Raw genomic sequence first — 17,800 nt, 5'->3', positions numbered from 1 at the left:
CAGATTAAGGGCACAGTTGAGTAGACATGTGTTCAGTGTTATTCACAGCTCAGAGAGACGTGACCCTCTCGCTTTCTCCATCTTGCAGAGACTGACTGAGGCACAACACATCCGGGTTTTATAGTCCCTCCCCCCTCCCACCAGCAGGGGCAGCAGAGAGCATCGCAACATTTTAAAAACATTAATAACTCTTTTATATTTCATCGATGGGAAAAGTCCTCTTGTCCTGCAGAGCGGAGGGGGGCTCTGAGTAACATGGCTAAAAATCACAACCGTAAGTAGCAGCGTTTTTTCTAAAATCATGAAACAGAAAAACAGGAAGTGGTCAAGATCAGAGTTTTAGTAATATAGATAAAGGACTTCAGTAACAGAGGTGCTGGACTATACATTACCGTTTCATGTACTTGGCCACAATTCTCAGGGCATGTTTGGACCATACATCGCTGATAGGGTTGCTCCCTTGATAAGCTGGACGATTGATTGGATTTGGAGGGCAAGGTGATCGTAAATTGTACGGAAGGGCGGTGTAAGATTCCAATGCATGGCTGTTGGAATGAAGAAATAGTATCAGGAAATAAACTTTACATTTTTTAAACATATGAAGTTAGCATATTGTTAAAAACAATGAGTTCAGATTCTGTCATAGCTACCTAATTACCCCCCTGAATTCTTTATTCAAGCCTCTGTTACTCTGGCAGCAGTTTCATAAGATCATAAGATCTTAAGTGATAGGAGTAGAATTAGGCCATTTGGCCCATCAAATCGACTCCGCCATTCAATCATGACTGATTTATCTCTCCCTCCTAACCCCATACTCCCCGTAACCACTGACACCCATTCTAATCAAGAATCTGTCTATCTCTGCCTTAAATATATCCACTGACTTTGCCTCAACAGCCTTCAGTGGCAAAGAATTCCACAGATTCATCACATTCTGACTATAGAAATTCCTCATCTCCTTCCTAAAAGAACGTCCTTTAATTCTGGGGCTATGACCTCTAGTCCTAGATTCATCCACTAGTGGAAACATCATCTCCACAGCCACTCTGTCCAAGTGTTTCACACTATTCTGTACGTTTCAAATATGTCCCCCCCTCATTCTACTAAACTCCAGCAAATATAGGCCCTGTACGTTTCAAATATGTCCCCCCCTCATTCTACTAAACTCCAGCAAATATAGGCCCAGTGCTGTCAAATGCTCATCATATGTTAGTTTGATTGATTTGTGGTCATGAAACTCACACCAATGTAATCTGCTTAGTAAGAATTATTTGTCTATTTATGAAGAATCACCAGATTTCCTTATTGGACATCTGCTCTTATGTCTTGTCCCAGTGCTTTTGTAGTTTAACTTCAAATTGTCTTATCCAAAGGAGCTCCTTTGGGGTGAATGACATCTAATGTCATTGCTTCACCTTCTCTATAAAGAGTCAATCAATACAAGCTTTAAAGAGGTGGGAAATGTAGATAACTGCTGCTGGTTGTTGTTGGGCAGCCTTGCAGTGTGTTGTCCCACAGTTCATGCAACAACTACCCTTGCAGCAGGAACCTAATAGGCGAGCCTTCCATCCTTATTAGCAAGGTAACTATATCCAGCAGTCCCAGCTCTGAAAATAGAACAAAAATGCAGATGCTGGAAATGTGAAAACTAAGAAGGTCACGAGGCATCAATGGAAAGAAAAAGCGAGAAAATACTTCAGGTTGAAGACCCTTTATCAGAGCTGGAAAAGAAAGAAAGTCAGATACTTATAAATTGCTAGCCTATTTGTCCCTATTCGAGGCCACAATTGATAGATTAAAGAGGGCAGAGAGAGAGAAAAAAATACCAAAGGGACACAAGCAGGTAAAATGCAGGATAGCGATGTTTGAACTGCCCAGCAGTTCAGGCAGAGTCAGAAGTAATCATGTTCTACGTCTTTGTTCTGCACTCATTCAGCGTAATATTATATTTCTAAAATAACATTCAATTTACATTGCAAATACTATTAAAAATGTGCTTAGCCCATTTTATACATTACTCAGAAAATGCAGTTCCACAAACAAAACTTAATAAATGTAATGCAGAAGATAATCACAACATATGATTGAAAAAAGAAAATTTCTGCCACAAATGAGCAGATAAAAAATTTGAATGTACATCACACAAATCTGCATGTTTCAATCTACTCTGCCAAGAAAAATAAGGGAAGTAAAGAATGTATCAAAAGAAAACGAACTATATTACAGACATTACATTATTCCATTCATCTTCCATTATTTACAGTTGTACAACATTAGTCAGGAATTTTCTCAGAGCTACCCCCATTGTTGGACCAGCCGGACGTAGAACCAAAAGTGCATTGTCAGTGAACTTGTATCATAGGGTCATAGTTCGAAAGAAACTCTTGGCCATGGTTCAGATTTGCTTCATGAATGTTTAACTTGTTCAAAATATTACTTACCAAAGTACGTCAAATCCACTGTAAGCTGCCACGCGCTCAGGCATGTGTAACGTATGCAATGGATCCACTATCCCAAGTAATGGTTTCAGAGCCCTACTAGCAATGCCTAAAATTGTACATAAAGCACAGTAGCATAGTAAGGCTACAAATTGTTTTTTAAAAAAAGCTTATTAATTCAATTACATATTTGGTGACATTTTGTGATATGAACGATTAGAATAATAATTATCACATAACATAATAACTATGAGAGGCTTTGATTCCTAAATTTAAGCTTGGATTGTGTCCTGTAGAGGTCTCTATAGATCTTAATGAGTCACAGAGATAACCATGTGGTCAGAGTGATAGTGTGGAAACAGGCTCTTCAGCCCAACTTGCACACAGCGGCCAACAGGTCCCAGCTATACTAGTCCCACCTGCCAGCATTTGGTCCATATCGCTGCAAACCTGTCCTATCAATGTACCTGTACAGGAAGGAACTATAGATGCTGGATAAACAGAAGATGGACACAAAAAGCTGGAGTAAATCAGCGGGACAGGCAGCCTCTGGAGAAAAGGAATGGGTGACGTTTCGAGTCGAGAAACGTCACCCATTCCTTCTCTCCAGAGATGCTGCCTGTCCCGCTGAGTTACTGCAACTTTTTGTGTCTATCTTCTATCCATGTCCCTGTCTAAATGCTTCTTAAATGTTGGGATAGTCCCTGCCACAACTACCTCCGCTAGTGCCTTGTTCCATACATCCATCATCCTTTGTGTGAAAAAGTTACCCCTCAGATTCCGATCTTTTCCCCTTGTGCTGTCCTCAAAATACGACTGTGTATATATTGACAATCAGCTTAAACATCTTCCTTTATCAAGAATCTGAAGACGCAAACTTTTTTGTCCACAGGCTTATTGAATCGGGAAAGTGTGAAACTACAAGTACAAAAAGGCATAGAAATAAGAAATACACTTATTGCAAACATACTACAATAACACTGTAAATAAACATTCTACCTAAAATACCAAATCCCAAACAAAAGTAAACATTAAACACTTTTTCACACAGAGAGTTGTGAGTCAGAGGAATTCTCTGCCTAAGTCGGTTCTCTGGATACGGAGGTCAGTTCTCTGGATACTTTCAAGAGAGAGATAGATAGGGCTCTTAAAGACAGCGGAGTCCGGGGATATGGGGAGAAGGCAGGAACAGGGTAATGATTGGGGATGATCAGCCATGATCACATTGAATTGCGGTGCTGGCTTGAAGGGGCAAATGGCCTACTCCTGCACCTATTGTCTGGTGTCTATTAAACATTGCAATACATACCGATGATGCTGTCAAAAGGCATAAGATGATTGCAGATGTTTACAAAATATATCAGGATCAAAAAATGTGCTGCTGCCTGCACTCCAATCCTGCCAAAGGTCACATGACAAGGTCACACAGTCAGCCAGTTACAAATTAAGTGTATTACCCAGCATGGCCACTTGGAGGCACTACATCGCCTCTGCATTTAATACTGAAACTGTTCAAGAACACTGGTGTGTTTGAAAGGGGGGAGCAAGCCTTCATCTATGGTCTTTGGTCTTCAGTCCACGGCCCGACTTGCTCGTTCTTTGTGCGTCTCTTTTGAATAACGGGGGGAAGGAGGGAGAGGTGGGTAGGGGGGTTGACGTCACTCGCTGCTCATGGAACACAGCGCAGCAGGCCGCGCGGTGCAGCTCCATTGTGACGTCATCAGCGAGACAATCTTGTTTATTTTCAAAGTTATTTCAGATTTGTGAACATTTTCATAAATAACTCGAGATATAAAGCTCAAAATATTTAGATAATTTCATTCATTCATAAGGCAATTTCGGAGTCCACTTGGTCTAGTTTAATACTGAAACTAATTCAGTACACCCCTTCACCTTATACCCATGTCCTCTGGTCTTCGGTTGTCCTACTCTGGGCAAGAGACTCTTGTGCATCTACCCGATCTATTCCTCGCATGATCTTGTGCACTTCCATGAGATCACCCCCTCATCCTCCTGCGCTCCAAGGAATAGAGTCCCAGCTTACTCAACCTGGACCTGGTACTGTGGCTACCTCTAGAGGGTCTGATGCAGTAAAGATGTGAAAGTCCAAAAATATAACTATTGTATAACTGAATGGATCTTCAAAATGTCAACATCTACTAATCTCTCACATTTTAAAAATATTTATTTTTCATTCTTCCACCAAAGTGTTTAATTTCACACTTTACCATCTTATACTTTTGTCCATCACATTCTTCCCCAATGTTGGATACAATGTAATGGGGCGAAGGACTGTGTTGTGAAGTGGAATTGAGTGTAAAGGAGATAAATCCTCTGAAGCCAAGATATAAAAAATTAAGATGATGGGTGGTTGCTTCTCGGACTGGAGGCCTGTGATTAGTGATGTGCATCAGGGTTCGGTGCTGGGCCCCTTACTGTTTGTCATGTACATTAATGATTTGGATTAGAAAATACAGCAAGTTTGCTGTTTTATACAAAAGTGGGTAGTTTTGCAGATAGTGAAGATGGTTGTGAAAGATTGCAGCAGGATCTGGATCGATTGGCCAGGTGGGCTGAGGAATGGGAGATGGAATTTAATACAAAGTGTTGCATTTTAGCACATCTAACAAGGGCAGGACCTACACATAGAATGGTGGGCCTCTGGGGGATGTTGTAGAACAGAGGGATCTAGGAGTGTAGGTGCATGGTTCCTTGAAGGTCAAGTCGCAGGTAGATAAGGTGGTCAAAAAGGCTTTTGGCACATTGGCCTTCATCAGTCAGAGTATTGAGTATAGAAGTTGAGAGGTCTTGTTGCAGTTGTATTAAGATGTTGATGAGACTGCATTTAGAGTATTGTGTTCAGTTCTGGGCACCATGCTATAGAAAATATATTGTCAAGCTTGAAAGGGTTCAGAGAAGATTTACGAGGATGTTGCCAGGACTAGAGGGTCTGAGCTATTGGGAGAGGTTGAGTAGGCCGAGTCTCTATTCCTTGGGGCGCAGGAGAATGAGGGGTGATCCTATAAGATCATGAGAGGAATTGATCGCATAGATGCACAGAGTCTCTTGCCCAGAGTAGGGCAATCAAGGACCAGAGGACATAGGTTCAAGGTGAAGGGCAAAAGATTTAATAGGAATATGAGGGGTCAATTTTTCACACAAAGGATGGTGGGTGTATGGAAGAGGAGGTAGAGGCTGCGAGTATCCCAACATTTAAGAAATAGTTAGGCAGGTACGTGGATAGGCCAAGTTTGGAGGGATATGGACCAAGCGCAGGCAGGTGGGACTGGTATAGCTGGGACATGTTGGCCGGTGTGGGCAAGTTGGGCCAAAGGGCCTGTTTCCACACTGTATCACTCCATGACTCTATGTGAGCTCATTGAAATGCATGGAATTCTGACAGAATTTGATATGTAGGTGCTGAAGAACTGTCTCTCTGGCAAGATATGCCAAATCTTATCCTGACCTGCTGAGTACTTCCAGCGTTTTATGTTATTATACTGATGATGCTCAGTTAATAAATATATTCAGACCAATATTGAAATAAATTTGGGCACTTAGGGATGGGGAACCAAAATGGTGTAGATAGTGTATAAGCTTTCAGGATGTCTTATGGACTTACCTGGACTTGTACCTTGTCCTTTTACCATCTGGACGCCCGCAGCAACGGCTGTGGAGGGTTGAGGTCCCGACCACGGGGGAAAATGGAGGAGGACTGGCCAAATTGTGTGCCTTCCACCACAGTGATGAATGCTGTGGTGGATGTTTATGTTAAATTTTTATTGTGTTTTTGTGTGTGTTCTTTATAATTGTACCGCTGCTGACATATTCATTTCACTTGCACTTATGTGCAATGTGACAAATAAACCATATTGTATTGTATTGTATTGTTATGGTCACTCCTACTCAGATGCTCAAAACAAAAAGTGCCTTTGGTTATTTTGACCCATTTTTACTATATCAACATAGCAACGTTCCATCTTGTCACACCTTGCATTGTGACAAGTAATCACCTGTTTTAACTTTCATCGCTTCATAATCAAACACAGCCACCCCTGTGGTCTCACTTCCAGTACCAGCTGTAGTGGGAACTAAGAAGAAACAACATATCTTATTAGTAATGAATTATACTTTGGTTCTCCATGTCGTTTAATGTATGAATTTAAGACAAATTTATTACTCACGTTTGTCAACACTTTGGAAAGTACTTCATTGGTTGTGAAATGATTTATTCTTAAGTCACGAAAGGCAATATATAAATGCATCTTTCTTTTTTCTCTTTGAAACGTGTATTGGTCACAAAATCATGATATACAAAACATTATTTTGCCTCATCAATGAAAAGTATAAAATTATAATTCTATAACCTTTTACCTCCATAGTGTGTCGAGTGTGGAGGGGAAGGAGTTATGGATGGGACACCTGGAAGTATAAATTCCCTGTATATCCAGCTATCTTTAACTGCGTTACCTCAGATTGCTTATTTCTGTTGGCCTCCCAATCTGCTATCAACTATCTTCAAGGACAGCCTGCTGCATAAGGATGCAGCAGAGTACTAGGAGATAAGAGATTGTTGTGGAATGTTAAACATAGTGTAGAGGAGGTTGTCAGACAGAGGATGGGGAGATGGTTCTTCAGGAGGTTTTTTTTCTCATAGAATAGGGAAGAGCAAAAGATGAAGGGTACTTTAATCACAACAATGGAGTGGGTGAAGGGGGTGGTAATCCCTTCATGGCAGGAGTTGGGATATGATAGCTAAGTGAAGCAGTTGGTAGTGAGAAAACAGATCATTGGGTAGAAGGAACTCTGGGTCCTCCTAGCTCACCACCAGTTCTATAAGGGTATGCTGGTGCAGTTTTCATTGCCTCTTATTATCTGCTGGTTTTCCAGCAGTTGGGGCCAGCAAAATCGAACCAATTATGTTTTAAAATATAATCACTGATCAAATGATGACATTTAAATGATGATTGATCCACGTGGGACAAATGAAGCAGTTGTCCTACTTTAGTTGACCCAGGAAATGGTAGTTTAGATCTTTGAGTCTTTTTAGAGTTTAAATCATTCTTTTACAAATAATCACACAGCTCTGTCACATCAGCAATAAATAATGGTAATCAACACTCAATGAATTGTACTGTTGAGCAAATTCTTCTGAATGAACCCACCTGCTATCAAAGGACGGAGGTTAACAGTAACAGGTTTTCCTTTTCCTATCGGTGCATTGACGTAGTCCATGAATTCAGCATCAGGGCTGCAGCTGTAGAGGTTCGCCACTTTACATGTATCCATCACAGATCCACCTCCAACAGCAACATATGCATCAAATTGCTCTTGTCTAGCAAACATTATTGCTTCCATGAAACTAATAACGTTACAAAAACAAAAAATGTCAAAAAACAGAATGATACACTTTGAAATCAAATTCAAAAACCAAAATCACTACTGATGATGTCCTGTGCCCAACTGTCCTGAAGGTTACCCAGGCCAAGATATACGTATCCACTCCTCCCCCCCCCCCCCCCCGCCCCCCCACCGATGTTGAGCGTCTACCACTCTCAACAATCAACGAATGTCGTGAAATGCTCCCCACCTATTGGCACAAGGGACTTCTTAACATCTTGTCCTGTGTATTTGATTCTACTTGACCCTGAACGATCTTCTTAAGGGCCTGTCCCACTGTGCGAGGTAATTCAAGAGTTTCCCCTGATGCGAACTCGGAGAATTACGGTAATAGCCGCTTGTAGGTACTCAGGGCTCTCATGGACATTTTTCACAGTGCTGAAAAAACTTCCACGTTTCCCGAGTACCTGCCGTTAGCGTTACGAGCCGCTACGAGACATCCACGAGCTCCGCTACGTACATTCTACGTACTTACCACGAGTTTGATTTTTTTTTAAACTAGGGAGAGCTCTTGAATTACCTCGTACAGTGGGACAGGCCCTTAAGAAGATCGTTCAGGGTCAAGTATAATTTGATTTTGGTTCAAGTCTCTAAGTTGGCTGATGCAGACTCTGCTACAACAGGAGGTGGATGGCAGATAGGGCCTGTCAATGCGCGGGTCCCACAATGACTTCATCAACCATCCAAAAAACTGGAGAACTGGAGAGGAAGCAAATCATCACAGTTGTGCTTTTATTTACTTTCCTCAAAGGACAGTAAAAGCAATGTCTTTGAATATTTTTCAGATGTAGATAGATGCATTATTGATAAACAAACAGATGAAAGGCTGCAGAGTTGTGGTTATAATTGTAGCAGGCTTGGGAGGCCGTAGAACACCCCTGATATTTGAGGGAACAAGTGAATCCTCATACTGATTCATATCATACCACCATCACTTTGATCCTCCACATCCGAGAAACCCTTTTTATCTGCTTTATTAAAGCATTTCAAAAATGTAATTACCTTCTCAATCTTCTTTTACAAAAGAGAAAGAGAAGCAGGTTGTTCACCCTTCCCTCAATCTTCCAATGTTATCCCAGGACATTGTGGGAGCTCTACCTAACTGTCTCCCGTTTCTCTACCCACTTTTCATAATTATGGCTGCTGGACTTGAACACCGTAACCCAAGTTTAGTCCAATAAGATTTGTCACAAACTTAACATAACCTTTCTACTTTTCAATACTAGCCATCTAGAACTAAATGCTGGTACTTCATACTTGTTTGTTTTACTTGTCCTCATTAATGCGTGAACAGTGTTAATGATTTATGTATTTGTACTTCAAGATCAATTGCTCTCCCCAACCGATTTGAATTATGTTCCAAGATTTATGTGGCTTCCTTATTTTTCTTGCAAAAATATAATCCCTCCTGCTTATTGTGTTCAAATGTATTTCATGATTTTCTGCTCATTCAGCAAATGTATTAACATACATTGTTGCAGTCCTCTAGTATTGAGTATTTAATGCTAGTCATGTAAATGCAAATTTAGAAATTTTGTTTTTGAATGTAAAAAATAAATTGTGAACAATGGTACATGCAGCTTTCCATCTTTTGTCACTCTGAATAGAGTCCTCTGCATCTATCCTTCAGCACCCTACCACACCCATAGCTATGGTACCAACCGCCACACCACTATTTCACCCTGGACCACCGCTTAGTCTGACCCCCTAAAGACTTGAGCATGCAATAATCCCGATCACCTGATCCTCAGTGCCCCAATGGTCCCCTTCATTCCACTCTCTTATGCTCCTGTCTTTATCCATTACCCTCCCCATAAAGTTCAGATTGTTCGATTGCTATATAGCGGCTCAACAAATGTCCTCTCCACAACCCCGTCTCTCAGAAGGCCATAACCTTAAATACAACTTGCAATGATGCAAATTTTCCACTGTAATTTATTTTTCATTAAATGAGAAACATGCAAGTAACAATGTTGTGGTGCTGTGATTCATATTCTACCTAAAACGTTTTAATTGCTACATTGCTTATCATGGAATAGCAATGTTAATGACACCACCAACAATAAACTATTAAGACATTGCTCTTTAAACTTTCACTTGAATGAAGTGCTGCTTACCTTAAATCAGTTGGTTCCACTCTGACCTTGTCAAATATTTGAAAGTTTACTCCATTCTTAACCAATGAATCCAGTACAGCTTTGACGGGAGGAAGCTTGGCCATATTTTTGTCTGTCATCACGCAAACTTTCCTGGCACCAATGTTCTGTAGATCCTATTGAAATACCAGAACCTGCAGCTTTTTAACATGAAAAGCCTGCAAACTAATTCACCCAGTTAGCAGTGAATAACATGGTGGGGCCCTGGGGTGTATTGTAGAGCAGAATGATCTAGCAGTGCAGGTGTACAGTACCTTGAAAGTGGCATCACAAGTAGATAGAGTGGAAATAAGGCTTTTGGTACATTACCTTTTATCAGTCAGGATATTGAATATAGAAGAGGAACATAAAATGCTAGAGTAACACAGCGGGACAGGCAACATCACTGGATAGAAGGAATGGGTGACATTTCGGGTTGAGACCCATCTTGAGAATATAGAAGTTGGGATGTTCTGTTACTGTTGTACAAGATATTGTTTAGTTTAGTTTAGAGATACTGCACAGAAACAGGCCGTTCGGCCCACTAAATCTGTGCCGACCAGCAATCCCTGTGCACAAACACTATCCAAACATTCAACAATTTTCAATTAGACAAAGTCAATTAGCATACAAACCTGTACGTCTTTGTAGTGTGGGAAGAAACCAGAGATCCCAGAGAAAAGCCACGCAAGTCACAGGGAGAACGTACAAACTTGCCACAGAGGGTAGTCGAGGCCAGTTCATTGGCTATATTTAAGAGGGAGTTAGATGTGGCCCTTGTGGCTAAGGGGATCAGAGGGTATGGAGGGAAGGCAGGTACGGGATACTGAGTTGGATGTCAGCCATGATCATATTGAATGGCGGTGCAGGCTCGAAGGGCCGAATGGCCTACTCCTGCACCTAATTTCTATGTCTATGTTTCTATGTTTCTTACAGGCAGCACACACAGTCAGGATCGAACCTGGGTCTCTGGCGCTGTAAGGCAGCAAATCTATTGCTGCACCACCATGCTGCCCTTAACAAAGGTTTTTGAATAAATTCAGCCGTCAGTTCCTTACCATTCCAATTTCATTTGTTACCCCTTCTCCATATCGGATGTTCGAACAAGCCATCTGAAACAGAACCAAGACAAGATTGTCTGGAAAAGCAAATAATGTCATGATTTTTAAAATCGTTTTCTTCTACATTATTATCGGTCAAATATCACAGAGTTGTTAAAAATCATGGGAGATTCGATGAATGATTTGTACCTCAAAAGCGTAGTCTGTTGCTCTGGTTGTAACATGCCCTGGAGCTGGAACACAAACACCAGTAGTGAAGTCACAATTTCCAATCACTATACCATAAAAAGCAGAAACTTCTCGGTTTCAACCAATTTAAGATGATTGCATAGAATGGATTTTCAATACTAATGTGAACATTAGTTTGTCAGGTGTGGGTAAAGTTACATAAAGGCTGGTGTTTTCCACTTACAGAGAGCAACGACCAAATGCTGTAAAGAGCTTGGCCAACTTTATTTATTTAATATATCACACTATCTGCTAAGTCAAAGGAGACGCTTCAATTTCTGACCTGAAAAGGCATCAACCTTGTCTCAAAAATAAGAGTTGATGTTTAAAATATATTTTTTGTCTTTAAAAAAATCTTAAATTTGAGAAGCATAAACCAGTGTGTATTAATTCATAATAACTGCTTATATTAATATTACCTCAAACCTATCAAGTATTGTAATATTTGGCACCTAAAATGATCATTACATAGGTTTAATAATCTGGCATTGCAACTTCTACCACTTCAAGTGATCTATTTTTAATTCTATTATTATCACACACTATTACATGGAGAAAATGTTTATGTTTACCAAGCTTTAGCCATCTTTTACCAAGCTTTAAGCATCAACCCCCTTGAAAAGTAATAATAGGATGGAACAGTTTTACAGTGTTTGCAGGTAATATTAATATAAACAGTTATTATTATAAATGTAACAGAGTTTACCTTGTGTGTAGGTCTGAGAGTGAGCAGGACACCGGCATCTAGTTAATAACAGAAGATAAATATTCAAATTACATTTCTTTTAAAAGTATTTATAGAAATTTTTGCAGTTAAGAATTATCTTTAAATAATCTTGCATTAACATTTGCAAAATGCTGTTTTTAAACTTAATTTACTTTGTAAATTAACCTGCAACGTGCTTTATTTCAGCTTCAGTGTCAGTACAAAGCATTTTCAGGTTTGCTTCACCACTAAAACTGTAAGAGGCTAATTCCAGCCTCCATATTAAATGACAGGCAGCATTTGTTTCTGACAGGTTGCAGTACATGTTAGACATGAACAAGACAACCTAAAAATGTCAAATTTTAATTATAAATCTTGCATTGAGTTTAAATAGTAAAGTTATAAATTCTGTCAAGCTTCCAAGTTGGTTACCAAGCTCATGGAACTGGGTCTCTACACATCCCACTGCAAATTGATGCTTGACTTTCTCATCAACAGACCACAATCTGGACAAAAGGGCTGCAATACTTCCTCCTCGATAACCATCAGCAAGGGTGCACCTCAAGGCTGTGTGCTCTGCCCCCCTGCTCGACTCACTCTATACTCACGACTAGGTAGCCGGACACAGTTCAAACTCCATCTTCAAGTTTGCAGACGACGCCACTGTTGTTGGACGTATAGTAGATGACATTGAGTTAAGGAGAGAGATCAAACATCTGATCAAATGGTGCCAGAACAACAATCTTGCTCTCAACGTCACTAAGACGAAGGAACTGATTGTGGACGTTGGAAGAGGAAGAACGAGGGGGTGGTGTGGGGTGATGTGGGGAGGTGGGGGGAAGGTACAGGGGAGGGGTAAACAGGGGTGTGGGTTGTGGGGGGGGGGGGGTGTGTGGAGGAGGGAGGGGGGAAAGGAGTGTGTGGGGGGGAGGGGGTGTGTGTGTGGAGGGGGGGGGGGAGGGACTCCACTCAGCGGGCCACCAGCCCTGGCACCACCTCCCGACCCCACACAGCGGCTTACCCGACTCCACACAGTGGCTTTCCCGACTCCACACAGTGGCTTTCCCGACTCCACACACAGTGGCTTTCGCGACTCCACACAGTGGCTTTCCCGACTCCACACAGCGGCTTTCTGGACTCCACACAGCTGCTTTCCCGACTCCACACAGCTGCTTTCCCGACTCCCCATAGCGGCTTTCCCGACTCCCCACAGCGGCTTTCCCGACTCCCCACAGCGGCTTTCCCGACTCCCCACAGCGGCTTTCCCGACTCCCCACAGCGGCTTTCCCGACTCCCCACAGCGGCTTTCCCGACTCCACACAGCGGCTTTCCCGACTCCACACAGCGGCTTTCCCGACTCCACTCTTGCGGACTCAATCAGCATGGCTTGTTTATTCAGCCCCGCCTCCGGGACTTTATTCTCCTGAGCACAGCCCCCACTTGCAGAGCACAGCCCCTCACTCGCAGAGCCCAGCCCCTCGCTCGCAGAGCCCAGCCCCTCGCTCGCAGAGCCCAGCCCCTCGCTCGCAGAGCCCAGCCCCTCACTCGCAGTCCGCTTCAGCTTTATTCTTCCCGCCGGACAGCGGGTGCCGGAAGGGGTGTTACCTTTGTGGTGAGTGACAGGCGAGAAGACCAATCTGCTGATCTCATGATTTTTTAAACCTTCATAACTATTCTCATATTTCACCGATCGAGCTTTCTTTGGTACCTTCCCCAGCAACCGCTGGAGATTCAACACCTGTTCCTATATCTCCTCACTCGTCTCTGTCCAGGGACCCCGACAGTCATTTCAGGTTAGGCAGAGGTTCACTTGTACCTCCTCCAACCTCATCTACTGTATCCGTTGTTCAAGATATTGGGACTCTTATACATCGGCGAGACCAAACGTAGACTGGGCGATTGTTTCGTCGAATACCTTTGCTTAGTCCACCTGGACCTACCTGATCTCCCAGTTCCCAAAGACTTTAATTCTCCTTCCCATTCCCAGACCGACCTTTCTGTTTATGGCCTCCTCCATTGTCAGAGTGAGGCTAAACGCAAATTGGAGGAACGGCATCTCGTATTTTGCTTGGGCAGCTTACAACCTAGTGGTATGAATATTGATTTCTCTAACTTCAAGTAATCTCTGCATTCCCTCTCCATCCTTCCCCCATCCAAGTCGAAACAGGTTCTTGTTCACTTCTCACCTAGCAAACAGCTAAAGGCCTGTTTCCTGTATCATTGTTATTTTTTGCATATCTTCCATTTATTTGTTGTAATAACAAATTGTTGTATATCTCTCTACATCACCGTCTTTTTCCTCTCGTTTCCCTTTCCCCAGACTCTAGTCTGAAGGGTCTCAACCCTAAATGTCACCCATTCACCCAGAGATGCAGCCTGTCCCGCTCCAGCGGTTAGTCCAGCATTTTGTGTCTATCTTGAGGTTATTTTGTTGTTTATTATGGGCTTTATAGCATGCTATGTTTATATATCTGTTGTGCTGCTGCAAGAATACCATTGTTCCGTTTCAAGACACATGACAACAAACCACTCTTGACTGATGATTTGATTCAACAAATTTAAAAAATCCCATCAGATAAATAAAATTCAAGAGTCAAACAGCCCTCCATGTGATATTAATCCATCAACAACATGGTAGTATAATATTGAATTCACACCAGTTATAATACCTAACATTCTCATCCACTCCCGACATATTAGGGACAATTTACAGAGGCCAATTAACCTACAACGTCTTTGGGATGTGGGATAAAATCGGAGCACCCGAAGGAAGCCCACGCAGTCACTGGGACAAGGTTCAAACTCCACACAGATGCACCAGAGGTCACAATTAAAAAAGCTTTGCTCTATCATCTTTGGTCACAATGATCCCGGTTATGATTATCAGGCGCTGTGACGCAGTAACTCTACCAATTGCGCTAATGTGCAGTTTTCTTTCCAAATCTGCAAGTTTGCGGAAGGTCGCCAAAGATACTAGAGGAGCTCCTCTAGTATCTTTGGTGGTCGCCGCGGCGCCAGTGATGGGGGTGATGTCTGGCCGGTGCTCGGCTGCAACCCGCGATATCTCGGGGTTAGCAAACCCAGTTGCCTGTGGTTTGAAATTAGAGTGACATTTATTTTAATAAATGCATTTGCTTTGGTTGCATTTGGCGCTAGTGGGTTTGTCGGGCTGGAGGCCCGCACTCAACAGACGCACAACCAACAACTCGCTCTGCGCTGGCTGCATCCTCTCCTTACACCGCGCAACCCTACAGGCGACCGGGCTCCGCTCTGCAGCGGGCCTGGGCCTCGACTCTTGCCGCTGGATTTCCCGTTTACTTGCGGCCCCGTTGCATCCAGCCAAGGCTAGCCAGGCAGCTGAGATATCCAGGCGGCTGCAGTCAGCAACCCGTAACTTACGACGCCCTTTGCAGCTGCCTCAACAAGTCAACAACCCTCTCCCGGGCGGCCATAGCTGCGAGTCTATCGGTTGCAGAGGGGTAAAACGTCCCATAATTATACAGACGTCAGCTCAACGTTATTGTCCTCGTGTGTTGGATGTTACCAGCGCAACAGCCGTATTTGCTGATGTACAATTAGCACGAAAGAGAAGTATGATATTTGTTAAGAGTAGAAGAGACCTTTCGACCCATTGTATCCGCGCCAGCTCATTAAAAGAATGTCTATTAACCCCAGTTTACACCTCTTCCATATAATTACGAGTAAATATTCAGATGGTAACAATTACCCGAGTAAAGGTGAACATCTCCATATCTTGTTTCGTTCTTTTGACAATTCTGTTCAGCTTGTGGCCTCTGGTTGCTGATCTTGCAGGAAAACCGCAGCTTCTTACTTATTTTGGACTCCTATTAGAACAAATCTTTTACTTTAGAAATACTATTGATTGCCCACCCCCTCAATTGTTACCTTTGAGTCATTGAAATTGTGTTGATCCTGATTACAGGATGTTATTACATAACGTAGGATGGTTGATCCATCAGTATAGGAATGAAGCATCACACTAGGAATGATTATATTTTGTAAAATATATAAGGGATTTTATTATTCTGAAGAAGGGTCTAGACCCGAAACATCACCTATTCCTTCGCTCCATGTATGCTGCCTCAAGCGCTGAGTTTCTCCAGCATTTTTGTCTACCAGGGATTTTATTATACGTTCACATTATAGGATTCAATCACGGTTGATCTCTGCCACCTAATCCCATTTTCCTGCCTTCTCATAACCCTTGACACCTGTTCTAATCAAGAACTTGTCAATCTCTGCCTCAAAAATATCCACTGACTTGGGGCTACTGACTATCCCGCGGTCCAGGTTTAAGCTCAGGGGCGACCGCGCTTTTGCGGTTGCAGCACCTAGACTGTGGAACAGCATCCCTCTTCTCATCAGAACTGCCCCCTCCATCGACTGCTTTAAGTCTAGAATTAAAACCTATTTCTTCTCACAAGCGTTTCTTGAGGTCCTCTGAGAGAGTGCTGTATGTATGTATTGTTAGATCTATGTACCACTGTATGTAGCATGTTAGTACCTGCACTGATGTAAAGCACTTTGGTCAACGAGAGTTGTTTTTAAATGTGCTATAGAAATAAAATTGACTACTTGACTTGGCCTCCACAGCCCTCTGTGGCAATGAGTTCCACATATTAATTACCTTCTGACTAAAGAAGTTCCTCCTCATCTTTCTAAAAGAGCACCCTTTAATTCTGAGTCTCTGGTCCTAGACTCATTCACCAGTGGAAACATCCTTTCCACATCCATTCTATGCCTTTCATTATTCTGTAAGTTTCAATGAGGTCCCCACTCAACCTTCTAAACTCCAGCGAGTCCAAGTGCTATCAAACGCTCATCATATGCTAACCCATTCATTCCTGGAATCATTCTTGTAAACATCGGGACCCTCTCCAGAGCGCCAGTACATCCTTCCTCAGATATGGGGCCCAAATTTGCTTACAGTACTCCAAATATGGCCTGACCAGCACAACTGTTCCAGCTGCTACGGTCAGGCAAACGCCTCCGTTGCCATGCTGTGGGAACGGAGAGGTTGAGAAGGAGTTTCTTCCCAGAGGCAATTCGGACTGTAAACTCCTATCTCACCAGGGACTAACTTTACTGAACGTTTTTCCTTCCGCCCACAATATTTAATATGTAAAAGAATATGTGATTCTGTTTGTTGTTTGTTTGGTTGTTTGTTTGTTTTTTTGCACAAAGTCCGCGAGCATTGCCACTTTTCATTTCACTGCGCATCTCGTATGTGTATGTGACGAATAAACTTGACTTGACTAGAGCCTCAGCATTACATCTGTTTTTTTTATTCCAGTCCTCTTGATATAAATACCTTCTAACAAGACAGTCTTTCTGAATCTACTGGCCACATTTAACTGTAATAATAGAATACCCTAAAAGAGTATTTTATGCAAAATTTAGAAAAATTAGAAACAAAGTAAATCCCGACACAAAAATGCAAGAAATTGCTTCAGGTTAGTTAGCATCAGAGAAGAATAATGTCATTATTATATCTCCATAAGTGCAAAATAATAACAGCCAGACATATTGATGCTTCGGAGGTGCAGTATAGACAGGCCTTTTGGCCCACTGAGTCTATGCCAACCATTGATCATCCACTCACACTAATTCTGTTATCCCACATTCTCATTCATTTCCTACACACCTAGAACAATTTAGAGGCCAATTAACCTACATCTTTGGGATGCGGGAGGAAACTGGAGCACCCGTAGGAAACCCAAGAGGTCACAATGAGAACGTGCAAACTTCACACACACAGCACACGAGGTCAGGATTTAACCCTGTTGTTGTGAGGCAATGACTGCCAGCTGC

General features: G+C 42.3%; 1 protein-coding gene across 2 annotated transcripts in view; it reads right to left on the bottom strand.

Moving 5' to 3' along the window:
- Positions 1-15,487, bottom strand: part of adhfe1 (alcohol dehydrogenase iron containing 1) — a 29,870-nt gene extending 14,383 nt beyond the window's left edge. The window contains exons 1-9 of one of the 2 annotated variants that reach the window (XM_033019817.1): positions 15,368-15,487; positions 11,969-12,006; positions 11,224-11,267; positions 11,032-11,085; positions 9,956-10,110; positions 7,604-7,800; positions 6,452-6,529; positions 2,442-2,547; positions 393-545 (exon numbers count right to left, since the gene is read on the bottom strand). In XM_033019817.1, coding sequence (XP_032875708.1) covers positions 393-545; positions 2,442-2,547; positions 6,452-6,529; positions 7,604-7,800; positions 9,956-10,110; positions 11,032-11,085; positions 11,224-11,267; positions 11,969-12,006; positions 15,368-15,420 — 878 coding nt within the window. In that variant the 5' untranslated portion in view covers positions 15,421-15,487. Of the gene's footprint in view, positions 1-392; positions 546-2,441; positions 2,548-6,451; positions 6,530-7,603; positions 7,801-9,955; positions 10,111-11,031; positions 11,086-11,223; positions 11,268-11,968; positions 12,007-12,576; positions 12,596-15,367 lie in introns of those variants that run through there. The other variant, XM_033019818.1, reaches the window with a different exon arrangement.
- Positions 15,488-17,800: the final 2,313 nt, after the last annotated feature.

The sequence above is a fragment of the Amblyraja radiata genome, chromosome 4 (genome assembly GCF_010909765.2).
Source record: "Amblyraja radiata isolate CabotCenter1 chromosome 4, sAmbRad1.1.pri, whole genome shotgun sequence".
Classification (NCBI taxonomy): Eukaryota; Metazoa; Chordata; class Chondrichthyes; order Rajiformes; family Rajidae; genus Amblyraja; species Amblyraja radiata.
This window is presented reverse-complemented; position numbering and strand designations above follow the sequence as displayed.